The sequence below is a fragment of the Cyprinus carpio genome, unplaced genomic scaffold (genome assembly GCF_018340385.1).
Source record: "Cyprinus carpio isolate SPL01 unplaced genomic scaffold, ASM1834038v1 S000006613, whole genome shotgun sequence".
Lineage (NCBI taxonomy): Eukaryota > Metazoa > Chordata > Actinopteri > Cypriniformes > Cyprinidae > Cyprinus > Cyprinus carpio.
Genome location: NW_024879252.1, coordinates 319,227 through 340,086, shown reverse-complemented (window position 1 = coordinate 340,086; position 20,860 = coordinate 319,227). Strand labels below are relative to the sequence as shown.

General features: G+C 38.3%; 1 protein-coding gene across 1 annotated transcript in view; it reads right to left on the bottom strand.

Moving 5' to 3' along the window:
- Window positions 1–1,407: 1,407 nt before the first annotated feature.
- The window catches only part of LOC109104084 (stromal interaction molecule 1-like), a 37,420-nt gene continuing 17,967 nt past the window's right edge, over window positions 1,408–20,860 (bottom strand). Inside the window, 7 exon segments of the mRNA XM_042754905.1 lie at window positions 1,408–3,983; window positions 5,998–6,061; window positions 7,706–7,935; window positions 8,245–8,332; window positions 8,756–8,936; window positions 10,232–10,409; window positions 16,737–16,914. Coding sequence (XP_042610839.1) covers window positions 3,467–3,983; window positions 5,998–6,061; window positions 7,706–7,935; window positions 8,245–8,332; window positions 8,756–8,936; window positions 10,232–10,409; window positions 16,737–16,914 — 1,436 coding nt within the window. The 3' untranslated portion in view covers window positions 1,408–3,466.

Below are 20,860 nucleotides of genomic sequence, written 5' to 3'. Positions count from 1 at the left end.
CAACTTCATTTATTTATTTCTCACACATATCCACATTATAAATCAACTGGAGATTATGGGATGTCTCATACTGTAAGATTCTTTCAAAATAAGCTATTTCTAAAACTCCCAATCTGAGAACCAAACCTCTGGCCTTTGTGCACCAACCCATCATGAAATACTATGAGATCATTACACATGTATGTGTCCTAATATAATCTCACCACACGCCCCAGAATCTCCAGGCTATGATGACACCACTGATGAAGAGGAACCTTAAAAGGTGAAAGGAACGCTGATGAGTGGCCAGTGTCTCCATGCACCTGGATGTGAACAAATCAGACAAAAGTGAATTCTGTAAGTGATACAAAACAGAAATGAGTGAAAGTGGTCTGAGTGGTTCACAGCCTTACGAGTGTCAGTGAGAAACAATGAAGTAGTGGCATAATTATTTTCAGCATCAATGTGGAGCAGAAGTCCACATAAATGGTTACTGCAAGGTTTCTCCACCAAAACCCAAAATGAAACAGCAAACCTAGAGTCCAAACCTTGAATCATATTTATCATAAGTTATTCCATGATTTAAATAAGCTTTGTTGCCAAATAAGTACAAATGCAGAAGCTCTCACCAAGAATAATAGATGGATTTGATTCTTAGCCCTTCCAAAACTTCTTCCAAAATTTCTGAATGGCTGGAGGGTTTTGATGATGCCATAAGGTTCACCAGTAGAAGCATAAATTGTGGAAAGAAGCGATGCCACCTCTTAAAAGAACAGAGTGAAAACTTGTGAGAAAAACTGACCCATTGCATGCACTTTTCATGATTAAACTTACAAAATAAAAGGCAATTATTGTGCCATTTATGCATATTAATACAATTTTCCCTCCATGCACTGTGGCATGCCATCTCTCCTGACTCTCCACTCTCTTTTTGCTGTGTTCATGGTGCAGTCGCGCATGTTGTGTTATTTGGCTGGTTGCACCATATCCGCAACAAGGACCGTTGCAGTAGAGGATTTCACGTGATCAAATGCCAAAACAGGTACCCAAGCACACCAACAGGCCCGGAATGACATCCTGTTTGAGCTGCAGTAAGTTTAAGCAACACTTACTGAAGTTCCACTCTCTCTTGTATAGCTCATGAATAATTACTCTCAGGTTAAGTGCTGTATAAGACACTGGAAAACTGTAATTAGCATTGGAATGTACAAGTGAGGCTTCAAGTCCATGTGTAATATATTAATAAACACCCAATGCAGTTTTAAAATTATTGACATATGTCAACGGATGTTGCGAATTTCAGAATGAGTTCCATTTTAAGTTATTTTAATTAAATTAGCCACAGATAGGTAGTTAGATACCTTTTTTGGGGGGCTACTGTATATATTAATAGAGAAAAAACCCAATATGGAATAATGGAAATCTCAGTTGTTTTAAAACCATTTTTATTGCTTTCATGCAGGAGTGCCATAAAATTTGAAGATTACAGTTTTGAACATTACAGAAGATGCAAAATTATCTTTTTTACTTTGTTTCCCCACCTCTGTATAGTATAGGCATAAATAGCTCAAATGGAAAATTGAACAGGAATATCTAAATGGGGAACAGTCTAAAACACCTCCCATCTCTCTCCTGTCCATGTTTGAGAACTGGTGTTGAGAACATGCATCAACACGGTGAAGTGCAGTTCACTGGACCGGACTGATGCGCGCACACTGACATACTCACTGACAAAAGAGCTTCTTCGTGCAAAAGAGGCACAGACGAAACAAATACATCTGCACCGTTGTATACCTGTTAAAGACTGATTGGTTGATATACATTTGGATGTGGTCTTGTACCATCTTTCACAAAAGTAATGACTGAAGAAACAGGATGTTCCATGCAGCGCTGCTTTGGTGTGCCTCCAGGTTAGTGGATATGTTGGACCTTCAAAGCCTGTGGGTAAAAACTATAAAAATGCATACTGACATCCCTCACCAAGTCTACTGATTCTTAACCTCCTCTCTTTTCAGAAAGTGTGCTTGTAATTTTAACTGCTCTGGGATAAAAGACGTATCTTAGTGAACATCATAAGCCACAAGAAGAGCAGAGACTGGTCTCCACTTCCTCTGAAAATGCACAGTGGTAAAATCCATCTGCCCGAACATCTGACCATTTAAAGGCAAGTCACTTCATTTTAACAGCAATTGCATGTTGCCTAGCTTTAAAATTACATAACAGAGCACCTGAAATCAAAGATTCAACTTTTTGTGGGTCAAAGAAATATGACCTAATTCAGCAAAACAAAATAATATCCAAGCTCTCTTTCAAACATGTTAAAAGTAGTAAATGTAGAAACCCACTCTTCCACCACGATTTGGACTATCTGCACCTCTATAGAAAACCTATTTAATATCAGACCTCAGATCAGTGGTCTAACAAAACTGAAATATAACCTTCGGGAAGTGTATACATTTCCTAGATGGTGGCTTTAGTTTGGCACTTTGAATACAAGATGGCAAGATCTGCTAAAGCTTTAATTACGCTTTGTAATTTGAACAAATTAAGGTATGCATTCACCATACATTTTCTTTCTTTGTCTTTTTTAAAGACATGTTTTCATGGGAACTTGGATTTTGGATGATGCCATTAGAAACAGTCAGCAAACTGGGCATGGTTAAGAGTAAATGCTCAAAAAACATTAATGTGTATGTTCATAATCCTCCTTGTATTTTCTAAATGATTTGGAATGATCGACAATGGTCAATTATTCTAATCGCGTAATTCTTCAACATACTGTACTAGAAATCCCTGAAGCCTTAGAGATATGTCCAGTGTCTTGGTTTGTGTAAAGGTTTTAGTGCGTATTCCAGCATATTCTAAATTTTCTTTACAAAACCGACACATCAACATTCAGAAATAGTGCAACATATTTTAGGGGAGTTTCACACTGATAGTTCAGCCCTTTTACAGTTTCTCTGACCATTGACAAACACTTATCAAAGAGTACCATTAAACGCTAAGCTGACAATTCATTTGAACTTGAAATACAAAGGAGTGTGCTGATAGAAACAAAAGAACCAGGCTGTTTCGCGTTTTAAGCAAAGGGGAGCAAGAACCAAGCAAACATCTAGGAGCATTCAAAGTTCAATCAAACAAAGGCGAAGACATGCAAACTGATACGGATTATACAAGGAAAGAAAAGTCCATCAGAGGGAAGATTCCTTTGAAAGTCTGGCACTGTCTCCTGCTGAATAAATAATGCGTTACATTCTCAAAAAATAGTCCATCCCATACCCACTGGTGTGTCATTCCCACCCTCCCCCAAAATCATGCTTGTTCTCAAGTGTTCCTCTGAAAAAGCAAACATTTCTATAAAGACCTCGGAAAGGTGTCTAGTGGTGCCGTAACTTCTGACCAGAAGGGGGAAAAAAATCAAAACATTTATATTAACAATAGGACAAAAAGGACTTTAAGGGAAAAACAAAACAGTTGTCCAGTTGTCTTATTTCTTCTGTTTTTTGAAGATCTTGAAGGTATGTTTCTTGCGACTGGCAGCAGAGTCAGTGTCTTCACCTGTGGAGCCACTGTCCTCCTCTAGGGGGCTCTTTTTCAAGGAAATCTGGGGTATGCGGTTTCCGGCCTTCCCCTCAGTCAGTCCAGCGGGGGACGGGGTATCAGGTTCAGTGGAGTTTGGGCTCAAGGAGTGTGAGGATTCCGACACGGACATCACCGCTTGGGAGCCGTGGATCTCGCTTATACTGGCGGATTTCTCCATGCAATACACCTCCTTCATTAATATGGGACTATCAGAATCTCCATCGGGAGATGCCCCCCCATCTTGAACTCTGTTGCCTCCGTTATGGGTGTGGGAGTGAGCTCCCTCTTCAGAGCGTGAAACGGGGCCATGCAGGAGCGAAGTGGGCTTCACAGGGAAGCCTTGGGAACTGTAGGATAGGCGAAGCTGCTCGCCTGTCTGGGATATACACAAGGAGGAATCAGAGTCGGAGCGATTCAAGTCCCTGTGAATGAAAATAATGAAATTAACATCAAGAAATGAGTGAGATATCAGACTTATCCTAAAAAAAAACTTGCTGGCTATATGTAATGGCGCTTTTCCACTGCATGGTATGGCTCAGCTGAGTTTGTGTTTCCACTGCGAGATTATAGACATGTTGTCAAAGTTGCGCTGCCTGAAAAACTTTTTCATTCTGTGTCGTCCCATCAAGCTCTCGCTGAATCCGCTCCTCTGCTATCAACGAGAGGAACGTCTGTGATTCCTAAAACAGACCACAAAACAGCCATTATTCTGTTGTTTAAAAAAAAGTTGCGCTCGGGTCGAAACGGTCGCGTTCATTCAAAAAAAAGTTGTGTTCGAACCTCGCTGGCTGTGCTGATTTAATCTAGTGGGTCTAGTGTCATGTGTCGAAAGTTTAATAACACGTATTGAAGATTCTCTCTGGCAAATCAGTGATCAGCAGGGTTTACACGTCACATTTTGGTAATGGTACGGCTTGCTTGGAACCTCAGCCGAGGTGGTACTGAAAAAAGTACCAGGTACTGTACATGGTGGAGACCCCCCCCCAAAGTGAACCGTGCCGGGCAGTGGGAAAGCACCAAAAGGTAACACTGCATTTACAGCTACCTGAACCCTTTAGAATTAAGACAGCAATAATATTTCCAATCTCCAAAGTTGTCTAAGCTGAAGCACAACATGCCAAGGCTTAACTACCCAGCACTAGAAAAGTACAAGCTAACAGAGCAGAAGTCTGCTCCTGCTTTCAAGCAGATGAACTGCACGCTGGACCTGAACTCTACAAGGTGGCGGCCCTCCAGGAACAGGACTGGATAGCTCTGACAGGGTTGTGGCTAGAAGGGATACAGCTACGGCCGGAAGTGATGCAATATCTCACCATAATATAACAACAAATTAAATTTGCAACCTATCACATTGTGTTTTATTAACACCTACACCTACCCAAACCCTAAACGTACTATAACAACAGTGCAAATAAAGCTATTATTGTTGTTCAGCATGACAAAAATGATGCAATATTGATGTGCGCATGCCCAGTAAACCCTGGTGCCCATAGCTTTATCCCTTTTAGCTCCAACCCTGACATGGAGACACCCAACAACAAGGGTGTCCAGTCCTGCTCCTGGAAGGCCACTGTCCTGCAGAGTTTAGCACCAATCCCAAATAAGCACACGTGAACAAGCTAATCAAGGTCATCAGCACTTTTAGTAACTTCCAGGCAGGTGCACTGGGGTAAGTTCGAGCTAACTAAGACTCTTCAAGTCCAAATCCAGTCCCAGTTTAATTAAAGTTAAAACTTAAGTCTGCAGGACCCTGGCCCTCCAGGACTGGAGTTGAAGAGCCCTGAGCTACACTCTGCCGGATGTTACCCACCCCTGCACAACATGATCAATTCAGGCATGCAGGTGTGAGAATTAGTTCAAAGTATGTGACAAATATTACAAGAACAGATTAAGCAAGTAGGTAGAACGTCACAGGAAGTTGCCCAGACAAGTTGCAAGCCGCAGTGTCATGAACTGTAGTGAGTATAGCAAAATACATCAACAAACCCCACAAGTAGTGGTTCACCAGAAAGTGTGAAATGTGTGGTAAAAGAGCCCTGTTAAATGTTTTGGACGAAGTCCCAGGATCATGCCAGGTGAGAAGCACAAATCAAGCACAACAGAATGAAGTGATACCCATAGCTGCCGTAATGGCGGGGGGGCTCTGGGCTGGCATCATAGGGGAGGTCTGGGATGGTGTCCATAGGCTGGAAATGTGAAGAGTGATAGTGGGACGCATGAGGGGCAGTAGCGACAGAAGAGCACTGGGGAGCGTGGGATGAGGCAGCGGAGTAGATAGCAGGATGAGACACTGCTGAGGAAAGAGGAGGCAGTCCCACAGAGTCAAAGTGCCCGAAAGATTGGCTGCGTGCCTGGCGCATCGCCGTCCTAGACCTGGGTGAGTACAAGCTACCCTCCCCTTCCTGCCCACCAAGTGTGAGACAACTCTCTACCAACCTCTGCGAACCCAGGGCCAGCTGCGGGTCAATGTGTCGTTGCCGGAGTGACATCATACTGGGAGCTGTAGGGGCACAAAACAATAAGGTCACTCAGAGAAATGACTCAAAGCATGCAGACACTGTGATAACATTGGGTGATGGGTGGCAAGCTGGAAAAGGTGAAACAAGAAACTTTGAGAATAAAGTGCGAAGTGTACAGATGTGTACAGTCAATGGCTTTTCTCAGAAATAGACACAATAACTAAGTTGTGGACAAGTTTGGACCCTGACCATCCCTTTAATACATTTATTCATATCGCATTTCCTGTTTCTATCCATCAGGAATTGATAGAATCATGAAAAACAAAAGGGATTGGTGATGTCACTTGATAAAGAAAAACATATCAGGTGATTACTATATTTTGATTAAATATCTTTATACTTTACACTTAACTCTAATTGTTTGTGATAAGACCAGGAATGTGTGCTAAGGAAGTAAAAAGGTCTATTTTAATTTCATATTGACTCCAAGATTATTAAGATGCACAAAACGTAAAACAGTATCATGTAAGGATCGACTTGCAAGTCTGAACTTAGTGATATGTGATAAACAGATTAGAAAACAAAACAAGCTAAGACAGGTCATGCATTTTAGAGTAAATCATTTCACGGCTGTGGACAAGAACAAGATTGAGATGCGTAGACTCAGAGTGTTTCTTTCGGTCCAGTTTCCCTTTGTAGTAGCTAGGGTTCTGGGCAGCATATCTTTTTAAAGGAGAGAGGTTCAGGAAAACAAGAGGGAGTAAGAGGAGTTGCTGGAGTGAAGGGCATAGTGGTTTAGCCCACCAGAGTACTTCCAAAATGACTGGCAATCCGAATTCAATGACCAGAGATCACTTGCTCGGCAGCCCATTAGCCACACTGCATCTGAAGGGGGTAAGGGCAAGGGTAGGGGTGCAACTGTTAATAACTGTACTACTAACACAGTGCTACAAGAACAGACCTCTTCTTTTTGGCAATGATTTGCTCAATCAATTAAAACACTTAAAGGGTTTGTACAAATCTTGAGCCAACAAGTTTGTAACTGTTATATGAAAAATTAACTATTTGTTAAAACAGTAAATAAGGTATATTGTGGAATGACAGATCATCAATACAAATTTCAAAATGAATACATTTTGCCCAATAAACACCAATTTTATTTAATGTTTTGTACCTGGGAAAACAGCTATTTTCTACGAGCTTGTTTGATAAACATTATTTCACACATTACAATTATTACAATCCACAACAACAACTTCAGACTTCGACTTCAGACTTGTACTGGACCTCTAATCTTAACTCGCATATGGACCCGTTTCTTCTGGCCTACTCAGTAACCCTCCATCAAATTCAATATGATAAACTAAAAAAAAAAAGAGATACGTACAAAGCGTGCATAGTTGCTTTACCAAAAACATATGACAGCAATGTGTGGTGCAGATCTTGAAGTACTCCCATCTGTGTAATACAGATCTGTAGATGGGGGAAAACACTCCAGCAGAAAGCATATATAAGAAGTGTGCAAACACGATCGCTGCATACAACCATTTCTGACAGAGCTTGCGCACAGACAATCTAAATAGCTCAAAACTAGGGATTTTTAGATTTGGTCAAAAGACCACGAGGTCTTTGCTGGCCTTTGGCTGACAGGGGTTTATCCCCATCGCTGTCCGGCAAGTCCTTACATTGGAGTGTTCCTGGTGCCACTATGTCCTCGTCCATGTCATCCATGTCGTCAGACATGAAGTGCTGGGGTGTGCCGCGGCCGCCCATGAAGCTGGGGTCCAGGTTGAGGGCAGAGGCCAGAGAGGGCAGGCCTGGGTTATTGACCAGCATGAAGCCTGTTAAGATCTCAATCTGCTGCCAACGATGGAGTCTCTCTCTCAGAGCTGCTGTTACCTCACCCAGAGCTTGCTTGACAGAAAGAGATTAAAGGCAATACGTGTTAAAAGGTAATTTTTTTTCCCGATATAGTGTTCCTGTGGCTCAGTGGTAGAGCAGTGTGTTAGCAGCGCAAAAGGTTGTGGGTTCAATTCCCAGGGAACACACACACTGGTAAAAAAAAAAATGTATAGCCTGAATGCACTGTTAAGTCGATTTGGATAAAACCGTCTGCTAAATGCATAAATGTATAAGTAAATGTTCTAATATTTATTTTTTTTGTATTTTATTTTAAATTTTAAATTAGCATTCAGAAATATTGAGAAATGTTTGTGAGACTTACTTGGCTGCAAGTATTTTGTGATCCACATCATCCAGTGAAGAACTATGTGCCACTTGGAACGTCCCAAATAAAGTATTTCTCTTCTCTTCTTAATCTTTTCTGCCTAAAAAAAAAAAAAGTAGTTTCAAATTTTTAAAAGAAAATTATTATTCATATAGTATTTATATTTTATTGTATTATAAAACATTTACTTATCACACAAATCTATTAAAGGTTTTGTCTCACCAAATTATAAGATTTTTGTTAATTTTTTAATAAGAGTCTAGCATCCTAGTCAAACCTTACATTACAAAAAAAGTATATATATTTTCTGATATTAAAATATATACTTATTGGACTATCATTATTAGTAGCATTCTATTATCATCTTAAAACATTAAACATTTCTAAAAAGACCTAGTAAAGTTTTTATCATCACATTCTGGGGTTGTCCTACAACAAAGTTGCACTGTCATTAATAATCTAAATGTGTTTACCATTGTTCCATCTTAGTTAAATGAATGACTGCGACAAATGCTGCTCACCCCCTCTTTGGCCACCTGCAGCTGTCTCTCTGCGCTCTGTTTTTTGATGTTGTAGTACTGCACCTCAACCTCATGAGTGAGCTGCAGCCATTTCTGCAGGGCATTAGGAGGAAACCAGCTTCTGCGAGACTCCAGCTCCTTCTCTGCCTTCTTCAGGGCCATACGCACCTGCAGGGGGCGCCAGAGACACATCAGATCAGAGTACAAAGCAAAAACCTCACAAGGCTACTTTCAGATGTGGGCACTTTTTAATCAATTAAGAAATCGCTCTTATCAGCTCATTAATAAAAAAAACATTACAGTTTTTATTTATATTTGATTTCTGTTTTCGTTATATTTTTCGTTAAAGTTTTAATTTTGTCGCAGGTTTTTTTTATGTCTATATAGTTTTTTGGTCATTTTTATTTGTTTTAGTCATTTTATTACTTCAGGTTAAGCTAAACAATACTGAGAAATATTGTCTTGGCAGTTAGCTTAAGTTGTATTATTTTTTTTATACATTTTTTTAATGGTTTTAGTTTGGTTAACAATAACCTTACCACACAGAATACGAAATCGGTAAATGCAGCAAAATAACAACCCAAACACTTGGATACTGAAATTGCAACATAGTATTTAACCTTTTAACTTCTTCTATTTATCCCATAATTTGCATATGTAATTAGGACAATTAGCTAATTTGCATGACTCATGAATGACTAATTTGGCAAACTAATGAGAATAAACAGCATAAATTTCACCGCCTGAAACATTTTGCAACAACAAGATGCAAATTAATTAGTCACAGATAAGCTTTACACTCCAACCTAACCTTACTAGGATAAACGCAATTAATCAACTCCTGCGTTATAGCAGTAAATAAACAGATCTCATCCAATAAGGGCCTAGGGGGCTGAGTGGGCCAGACCCCTTTTCTTATAGAACAGCGCTAATGAGCTTCAAACCCACAGAGATTTGTACCGCCCTCTGACCCAGAATACCCACTTAGCGCCAGGGTTTTAATAGGCCAACATGAAAACAAACAATTCATCCAATAACATCCAGAGCTGCCACAAATACAGGTTGATTAACAACATTATACGGTCACAGAAGGTCCTTGAAATATTGGAGCTTGTTACAATTCTGTGATCAGCTTCTGCAAAAAATTTTCACCAGATCTGAAGTATTAAACTGCCCCTTATGCAACAGCACAGCGGTAATTTCTGAGTAAAGTAGGCCACAGCGTGGTGGTACACTGGATACTGCACTGGGAAGATACTCAAACTTCATCAGTACAGGAAATCATTTTGTTGATAACCTTTCAGATCATCTTGCAAGCATTTCCACCCACTTCCTGACCAAATCAGAATCAAGATATGGGCAGTATTGCAGAACCTGCAAATTTAAGTTCTACACACTTAGAGCAGCTAGATCCAAATCTAACCACGCTTGAACATCTTGCATATTTATTAGGGGACTTTCACCTGCTCCAGCTCCTCCTCTGCATATTTCTGTCGACTCAGCTCGTTCTCAGTTCCCTCTCGGAGCCCCTTCAGTCTCTGCGCTTCCTGTTTGGCATCATTGATCTCATCCCTCAGCTTCTGCTCCAGGTTTACCTTCTCCACCTCCACTGAACGGTGTTCCTCCTGAGCAATCTGTAGCCTGCGAGAAGGCAAAGTAAACCACACAGAATAAGTCGCAGAAAACTGTTGTTACATTCTGCTAGTACAAAATGTTTTCAAGAGATTTATTATGCTTGACCGCAGTGCAAAAGTCAAGAAAACTTAGCCAGCAGGGTAAAATCAACAACTTAATGATCAAGCAGAAGTCAAATGTTTGTTTTAGCATTGGGCTGAATGAAATACAGGTGGCAAAGCATTTCTACTAATGCTAGGAGCTCACCTAACAAGGCTCGCCTTAGGGTGAAAAGTTAAACTTTGCAATTAATATTCATGAACCAAGCCACGCCTGGCAAAGTTTGTACACTAAACTTTCAGAGGAGAAAAGACATGAACAATACAAGTCATTAAAATGTGCATTTTCATTTTCAAGATGCATTCCTGCAGATCAAACAGTAGAACATTCCGTTAGCAACACCCTTGATTTCACTGATCCTGCTGGGAATTTGAGTAAAAATACAAAACTCCTATCTATCTAGGGTCAGTAATATTTTTTTTAAGGAATTAAATACTTTAAGACTGAAAAAAAAAAAAACCAAAAAAAAAAAACAGGTTCTTAAACTATGTGACTCTCAGTCATTTTATTCAAAACCAGTAGACTGTGAAAAACTTCTGCACGTGTGATTTCACAGGCATCAGTAATTGGAGATCTAAGCTCTTAGCCAATTACATGATATCTCACTTGTTATGAACCAACGAGATTTTGTGTTTGCAACAGTTCAGCAAACAGATAGCTGTGCAACAAGACCAATAAAGTTGTTGCAAGGATAAAGACGCTAAAGTAAAAATGTGACTGATGACAGGAAACTAAGGCATGCTTGATAAAATTTCTGTCAGACGAACACCACAGATAAGCTTTCAGCAGTTAAATCTCAGCAGCTCCTTAAACCCAGCTGTGCTCTTTTTAGCTTCAGGGCCAAGGAGTAGAGGGGCTTAAGGTTCAAAGAGGTTCAAAGCGCCACAGAAGGACAATTCATAAAAAAAAAAAAAAAAAAAAAAAAAAATGATATATTATACCAATATGTACACTGGGGTCCAAACATCTGAAACCACACTGAAAATGTGTTTGTATGTATGTTTGTTTATTTATTTATTTATTATGTAAAAAAAACAAACAAACAAGCAAACAAAAAAACAAACAAACAAATTAATTTAAATAAATATTCAGTTGAGAGAAAAATATCTGGGAAAAAAAAAACACAATTCTAGAGCAATAAATAACTGATAAAATAAAATTAAAATATCTGAAAACGTTCTGGAGCAAAATTGTAGTCATTTTTAATCTCCAAAAGGTCAACTATTGGCCAATTAATTGGCAATGGCTTATACAGTATACTGGCCTGTCACTAACTGAAAATACTCATTTTGATGATAAGTTATGGGGAAAAAATGATTTAACAAGATTTTGTAAAAAAAAAAAAATATTCATGCACACTCAAACAGGTCATGTTGGGTCATCATAAAAATCCATTATAATCAGCACATTAGCAGGATACAAGCTCTAAATGTATATGAACCCACATAATGAAAACATAATCCTTGCTGTTTGCCTGGGTTTGTCGTCTGTGTGTACATATATATGAGCAGCCAATTTCACATGGAGTTTTCACACACAACTCCAGCACCTTCAAACAAAAACAGGAAACTCTGGACGCAAAACTAGGGTGCGGCTTTTAAAAAGAAAAGAATAAAAACAAGATGATGATGTCATATCGAGCAAGAAAGAGGAGTAGGAGCAACACTGCCAACTCTAGGCTTCCCTGAGCTACGACAGGATTAACCACTTTTCCTGGCGACAGAGAGAGGAACAGCGGAGCCCCTGATTTACTCAGTCGCGTCTGTATAAGACCTCAGATCAATCTTCCCTTAAAGGAAAAGGCTTTATCTGTCTGGGGGTTTCGCTTGAGGCATTTCCAATAACAAAAGTTTAGGAGACACTGGACTGCCTCAGAAGACACGATATCAATCGCTCCAGGATTCTTAGTAGCATTATTCTTCACAGGGAATTGAACTTTTCAAATGAAGCTTAAATCGGATTGATTTCAGCTTTTGCAGCAGTATACATCACCTGTTTGAACTCCTGTCAGGTCTGTGTTGAAAGTTTTATGTTAATGTTAAAAATCAGTTTCTCCATGGAGAAAATGAACGCGATTTTGGAATTGGACTCAGTGAATATGGTTGCTGTATGGCTCATGCAGTGTCAATGATATCCAGAAGATGGCAGACCGAAGGCTTCAGAGGCCTGATGGAAAGAGAAACAGGTGGATGGGGGGAGAAGTGGTCATTGAGTGAAGGACTAGTGTAAGGTGATCTGAATTTACAGCCAAGACTGAAAGTCTACAGCACTCAATCCTGACCTCTGCCATTCACCATCCTCCAAATCAAGTAATCATACCTCTGTGTTACAAGCCAACAACAACTATCTAGCAAGACAAGTCATCTCATTTACAATCTTAAACTCTTTATGAATGAATTACTATTTTATGTCATCAGGGAGCTAAAGTTTTATTTGTTTTCTAATCTTTCAATTCCCAGTTTTTCTATATTCAAACAAAACATTTCGTCTGACCTCCCATCTTTGCTCGAACTGGAACGACGATTGTTTGTTTTACTCTCACATTCAAACAGAACATTCTTTTGTGCTGGTGAAAGTACAGTTATGAAAACAAAAGACACTACAAACAATAGACTAGACTATGCATGCAATGATTAATTAAAGTCTTCTTTTATTCCTCTCCCACAAACATGCACCTTCAAGCTTAGATAAGCATGGTTCACTGTTGCACGTATGTGAATAACATTCTCTCACGTCTGATTTTATGAGGGTCAAACAAGCATGTGAGAGTTGAGGGAGAGAATGAGGATTCTCTAAGAATAAGAGTCATGTAAGCTAATCTCAAATACAATGAGAGAAAGCTAAAATGACAAGTTTGTCTGTCTCTCTCTCTCTCTATATATACACATACACACACACATATATATATACACACGATTCTCTAAGAATATATAAACACATATACACACACACATATATATATACACATATATATATATATATATAATATATATATATATATATATATATATATATATATACACACACACACATATACACACACACACACATATATATAAACTAAAAACTAAACTTAAAAAAATAAAAAATAAAAACCTAAATGGCAAGTAATACATTTTCAAAGCAGTTTGTCCCAGAGTGCCAGTTACAGTAAAGACAGAAGTGAATACAGCTTTTCAATTAAGTTTGCAATGGTTATTAGAAATATTTTAAATGAAGTTTGTGAAAGCTCATGAAATTAATGTATTTATTTATAAAATTATATACTACTTGTATGAATAAAAATAAATACAATTTCAAAATAATTAATTTTGCAAATGTTTTTGAAGTCTACAATGCTCACCAAGGCAGTAATTATTCGATCAAACCATTATTTTATATGGTAATTATTTCACAATATTGCTGTTTTACCATAAATGTAGCCTTGTTGAGAGAAAAAAAAAAAAAAAAAAAAAAAAAACTAATTACCTGGTAGTGTATGCATATATAATTTATTACATAAAATAGTAGTAGTAGTAGCAGTATAAATACTATGTCCTGCTCTCAAATGAGTAATAATATGAAAATGTGAAAACAGAAAGTGTATAATTTTAAACTTGTGTTCTTTAGACTTTGGCTGGTAATGTAATCTAAACGTCCTACCAATACCACTGCAACAACCCAGAAAAACCTAGCAACCTCATCACGCGGTTGGTAATTTGGCAGCGTTCGAGAAGAGGTTTCTCTGGTGTGAAATGCATCAACACACCTACACAGGAAACTGCTGGAAAGACCGACTCAATTGCCACGGCTCTGATAAGCCTTCACAATGTCTCAAATGGAGAAAAAAAATGCCTACATACAAACGGCCACTGCAGCTTGTTTTAAGGATAAAACGACATTTCGTTTCATCTCAAAATGTTCCTAAATCAAGCCTACATCAAATTAAATATACTTTTAGGAAAGGACAGCCCACAAGGACCTGCGTTCATGTATGAGATAAATGGCCGAGTCATTTATTTTATTTTTATCCTTGAGTTTAAGCTGAGATGATCTGAAGTATCTGGGATTAATCACCTCCCTCTGGGGCGACCGAAGCACTGTAGGCCTCTCACCCACCAAACCCCGGAGACGAGACCCAGTGACTCGGCCGGCTGTGTCAAAACACAACATTCTGGACGCTCTCCACTGTAACAAACACACTCTGCATAGTTTCCACTGCCCTGTCCCCTTCACACACGCTCTCACACTTCATTCACATGTTAAAAGAATACAGGAACTCTTCCGGACACTCACGCTCCTGTGCCTTTCTCTCAAAAGGTGACAGACTATGAGTCTGCATGAGGACTTCTACAGGAAGCTAGCGGATGATGGTTGGTATTGCGGGATCAGAGCGTTATCTGCATTTTTACAGGGATATATGGGATGTTTGTTTGTATTTTGGTATTAGTGCGTTTTATGAATTTTAAATTTTTTTCATGTTTAGTTTCATGTGACATTACAAGTACCACAAGGTACTATTTTATCAAATATGCAGTTTTCATTTGTCATACCATATAAAATCATGAAATCCTCATAGCATGAAGACAGAACTTTAAAGTTTAAACTTTAAAGAATAGTAGCTAGAAGGATACAATGATAAAATGATAGAATGACAGACAAAACGACAGATAGGGACAATGGATAGAATGATAGAATAATAGACTGATAGACAGATGGGAGGAAGGTATGGATAGTAGGTAGGATGATAGGATGGTATGATAGTAGTATGTTGGACAGTTGGTAGGGTGGTTGGAAGGATGGCAGACAGAATGGTATATAGAATGATAGACAGACAGACAGACAGATAGAATGATAGATACTTATTTTCTAGTCATTCCTCTTTCTCTGACCAAAACGGATGTTCTCTACAGCAGTTAATTCCCATGAGGCTCCATATCCTGTTCCCTCAGAAGGGAATCCCAGGCTCACTAAAAAAAACCCTTAATGAGCTCCTGAGCGTAAGTCATATATCAGTAGTTTAATTCACAATAAACAGGAGTACAAGGCTCACCTGGAGGTCAAGGTTATTTCATAACCTGGGGCCTCATCTAGAACCGTTGCTTATGCACAAAACATGCTCTGAAAGAGGCATATGCTACTTCCTACACAAAATATGGGATTTATAAAAACAAACTTGATAGGAAATTTTGCACACCTGCACGCAAACTCATGACCCATGTGTACACACACTTTTACTACAGTGAGCAAAACGATGTATTTTAAACTCGGTTTTCATTTGGATATAAACAATTAGATTAAAAATGACACTCATTAATGGAGATGAGCACTGAGAAAGTCATTGTGCAGAAGTTAAAAATATGAAATGAATATATCTATATAAGTAGTAGTGGATGCACTATATTTTTGATGACTTTTCCTGTGGCATGCTATTTTTTAATGACAGGGAGGAGTGCAAGGCGCACAATAATTCCTCATTAAACTAAACTGCAGATCTCACGTTATGAGAAAATATTTTTAGTGAAAACAAGGAAATGATGCGCACGTTGATATTATGGGAGACTGCATCCATCGGCAGGTTTGAATAGGTCCAATCACAATACTGTACAACTACTGCTGCACAGAGATATTGATGTGTGCAGGCAGACTCCTTCTGTGATAGTCACACATTTGAAGGATAGAATTTAAACGGCAAGATTTGCACGTTTATTTTATTTTTTTTGTCAGTGACGCGCCGAGTATGCATGGAAATTATATGTAGATGAGGTTATGCATAGTAAAACTAGGCGTTGTAAGCTCCATATATGGTTATTTTGGGGAGGAGATGGGGGGAAATGCACGTACGCACAATCTTTCTCTCACTGGGATTTTTGCGCAGGTTCTGGTGAAAGAATGGTTTTATAAATCTGAAAACTTCCATAGCTTTCGTGCATACGTACACTTTTAGGATGAATTCTACGTAAAGTTTTATGAATGGGGCCCCTGATCTTTTTAGCTTTTATGATTAATTATACTTTTAGTTTTATTTATGGGTAAAGTTTTATTTTTGGGGCCCATGTTATTTTTGTGGTTAATATGGCATTAGACACATAGCATTGGACAAAGACGCCTGTCTAACGCATGTTCATGCACAAAAACAATTTAAAAATAGGGCAAAGGAAAGCCTTACACCAGCGCCAAGTGCTTCAAGAGTCAATAGTTTCTCACACTCGTTCAAGGATCTAAAAATAGAGACAAAGCAGAACAGGTTCTCACTTCTGCTGTAGGTCGTGAAGGCTCTGCTCTGCCCGCTGGAGGCTCTCCAGGTCTTTCATCATCTTCTTCATGTGGTCTTTAGAGTGCCGGTTCTGGATGTATGCGAACCAGCAGCCTCCCATTCCGATGACTATTGACACCACCAGCATGAAGTCCTTCAGATGGTTATGTCTGTTCACTGTGAGAGACAGAAACCAGCATATACTTTAAACAAGTAATCATTTAGCAAACCCAGGGAGTAACCTGGGGTTAAGTGCTTAAAGACACAAATGAACTCATATTTGCAACATTTCTAATAAGTCACTTCCAGTAAAATTACTTTTCTTTACATTCGTCTTTACCAGGGTTCACAGTCCTTGTGCTAAGAATGAATTTTTGAACTGATACTTCAGTACTGAATGAAATAAAGACAAATAGATAAAAAAAAAGACAATAGCTTTCACATCAGGAGTGTGTCGAGGATGCTTTAATACGCTGCACATGTAGGCAGCTCAAAAGGTTTTGGAACACATCCCATGACTAGTTTAAGAGTGCAAAGCTGAGGTGTAGGTGTAGGTTGTAGTAGTAGAAGTCAATCTGCATTCTGAACAATGAGGTAGAACATCTAAATTCAGTTTGCAAATTGATACACGTAAAACATTGGCTTTCTCTGCAAGCTGTCCAAATGCTTCCCACAAAAGCTGTTTAATGCAATTTTCTTGCAAATATTGTGCTGGTACACATAGTGTAGCTGCAGTGCTTTCATCTCGTAAAGGTTAAAGCGTTCATTTACATTTACTGTAGGGATACATGGGCTTCTGCAGTTACAGTCCTGCAACACTTCCCACTGCTGTGCCACTGGGCAAGACAGTTAACCTAACAACAGCCCCAGGGACAGCACACCGTCCTGACCCTGGATGACTCAATTTCTTACTCTATCTGTACATAATCATGATTAAATATAAATGTCTGCATTAAGAGATGGAAAATAACACTCTTCTCAACTCCTCATCCTCTAGGGAGCACGAACGGTTGTCTCGCACGAAAAATAGTTGGTCTGCATCAGCTTGATAGCTTTAATAAACAACCTAACATACTAAAATACTATTTACAGAGCTTTTGCATTTGATTGTAAGGATAAAAATCTACCGGCCAAAGGATTTTTACTGTTTTTGAAAAAAAAAAAAAAAAAAAAAAAAAAAAAAAAAAACTCTCCAAGGCTGAATATTTTAGTTTATTTTGCTCATAAAGTTTGTATTTTTGTGAAATATTATAATAATTTAAAAGAACTGCTTTCTATCTTAATATATTTTGCAATTTATTTCTGTAATGCAATGCTGAATTTTCAGCATCATTACAGTTACGTGATCCTTCAGAAATCATTCTAATATGCTGATCTGCTGCTCAAGAAACTTTTCTTATTTTCAATGCTGAAAAGAGTTGGGCTGCTTAATATTGTTGTTGAAACCCTGATACGCTACCATTCAAAAGTTAAGTAAGATTTAAAATAATAATAGTTTTATTTAGCGAGGTTGCATTGAAATTCATCCAAAAATGACAAAGTTCTTCAAAACTGACAGCATAAGATTACAAAAGACTGCCATTTTAAATCAATGCTTTCTATTCAACAAAAAATCCAGAAAAAAACTGCATGACAGTTTCCACAAAAATATTAAGCAGCAAAAACTGTACAACACAGATAATAAGAACCATTAATAATTAAGCATCAGTAATAACTGATAATAACTGAATAGCAAATCAGCACATTAGAATGATTTCTGAAGGCTCATGTGACACTGAAGAGTGGAGTAATGATGCTGAAAATTCAGCTTTGTATCACAGGAATAAATTTCATTTTATTAAAACATATTCGATATTACTGTTTTTACTGTATTCCTACTTATAAAAAAAAAAAGGGGGGGGGTTTGGTAAGCATAAGAGACTTCTTCAAAAACATAAAAAAAGACCAGTAGTGTACAGTAACAGGAAATGCAAAGGAAGGCCAAACTTAAACCTGCATGACCCACATGAGGACCACAGCTCAATGAATCTGGAACATCTGCACTAACAGCTGCAGCACCGTGGCTCTAACATTAAAAACAAATCTCACAAGCAGAAGGCTGTGATGGGACACTCTCTGGAGACAAATTATACAAATGGTGTTGTTAAACGTTGAGGCGTAGGCTTTTAAAGCCTGTCAACTGTGTCAGCGAATGAACAAAAAACGAGGGGTAAAGGAGTCGTGTTTCTGATGGAAGTATTGTCCCGAGGTACCAGGGCAGCTGGAATCAGTAGGGTGGTGTTGAGCCGTCACATGCAGGCTGCACCATCTCCCTTGTATCCCTGGAGCCGGACCTCTTCAGGGTCAACTTCCACAATGAGATCTGCCACATACAGACCCTCTGTCTGTGACTCCCTGTTCAGACCTCTGAGAGGACGGTCTTGATGATGGCTGCCAGCAGATATTTCTTCTAAATGGAACCAGAGTAGGGAATGTCAAATGCAAATGCTTAAATTAAGGTTGCTGGATCTGAAGGGGCGAGATTGCAGACTTTTATAGCATTTTGGTTTTCTAGTTAACGTTAGTACAACAACAACTTGGCAATTTTCCATCCTTGATCTAATAGAGAGACAAAAATCTTAAATTAATAAAACTTGGCGAGACAATAATAATAATTTAAAAAAAAGGTTAACTGACATCAAACTGTTAAAAAAATATACAGTACTGTTCAAAGGTTCGGGGTTGGGTAAGATTTATTTAATGTTTCTGAAAGAAATTACCTTTGTTCAGTTACACTGTGAAATAATTATAATTTAAATGAATATATATATATATATATATATATATATATATATATATATATAATATATATATATATAAATAACTAATGCATCTGTAGTTATTGAAGATATATATATATTTTTTCCCTGAATTTCACACACCGAGAGTGTTGTGGTAGAGTATGTCTACATAGTACAACAAACTATAAACTTTTATATATATAAAAAAAAGGAAATTCTTGATCATAACAAAAGGCATGTGTAGCGCATGGTTATGTCAGCCCTGGTGTATTCTGGGGTGTGGCATAAATCAAATCACATTGCAGTGTTACTGTCTAATCTGTGACGTGCAATCCGAGCTGATGGATGGTTAGCAAACAGAAAGAGCAAATAGTGCATGGCACAGACTGATCCCGTTTCCATTTCAAGTCAGATTCTTTAGATAACACTCCCAGGAATGTAACAGACTGTGCAAGAATGTGCTCCTGGGAACAAGCTTTTTTGTAAACACATAAGGCATTGATGAAACAAAAGAAAGGGAATGGATCAAATACGCTCTCTCTTTTACAAATAACTCTAAACCTGTCAAACCAGTACACCAGCATTCTGGAAGGATAGACATGATGGGCCGCATCCGTTTCAGTGCGCCAAAGACGTGTGCTCAGAATACAGAGTGATTGTCTACACCCTCCCTATCCAACCCCTCAAGCCTTCCCTTATCGGCCTACAGCAGATGACTACGAGCCTCACAAGACCTGTGGATACTGGCTAATTGGTCTCAGAGAACATTTAAAGAGGAAAAATGGACCACCGTAGAAAAATAAATGGAAGAGGATTGCATTGATCAATATGGCAGAATATGACAAAGGGCTCTGGACTTTTTGGTCTGGGACCAACTTAAAAGTGCTATTGTTAGCCTGTTTTAGGTCTCTATAATAAACTACTGTTCAAAAGTTTGGAGTTAGAGTTTCTTTTTTTTGTTTTTTTTTTAAGAAATCAACAGTTTTATTTAGCATTAAACTGACCAACAGTTAAGACATTCTAAAAAACAGATTTAAAATAAATGCTGTTCTTTTCAACTTTCTAATTACCAAAGAATACTGATGAAAATGTAACACTTGAGCAACAAATCAGCATATTAGAATGATTTCTGAAGAATCATGTGATGCTGAAGTTATGATGTTGAAAATTCACTACAGGAATGAATTACATATATTTAATTATTTTACATAGTAATACAATTTCACAATATTACTGTTTTTCAAATAAATGCAAGCTTGTTGAGACAATTTACCAATGTCAAACATTTGAACATAGTGTAACTACTCACACTCTGACTCATTAAAAACCAAAACTATTTGGCC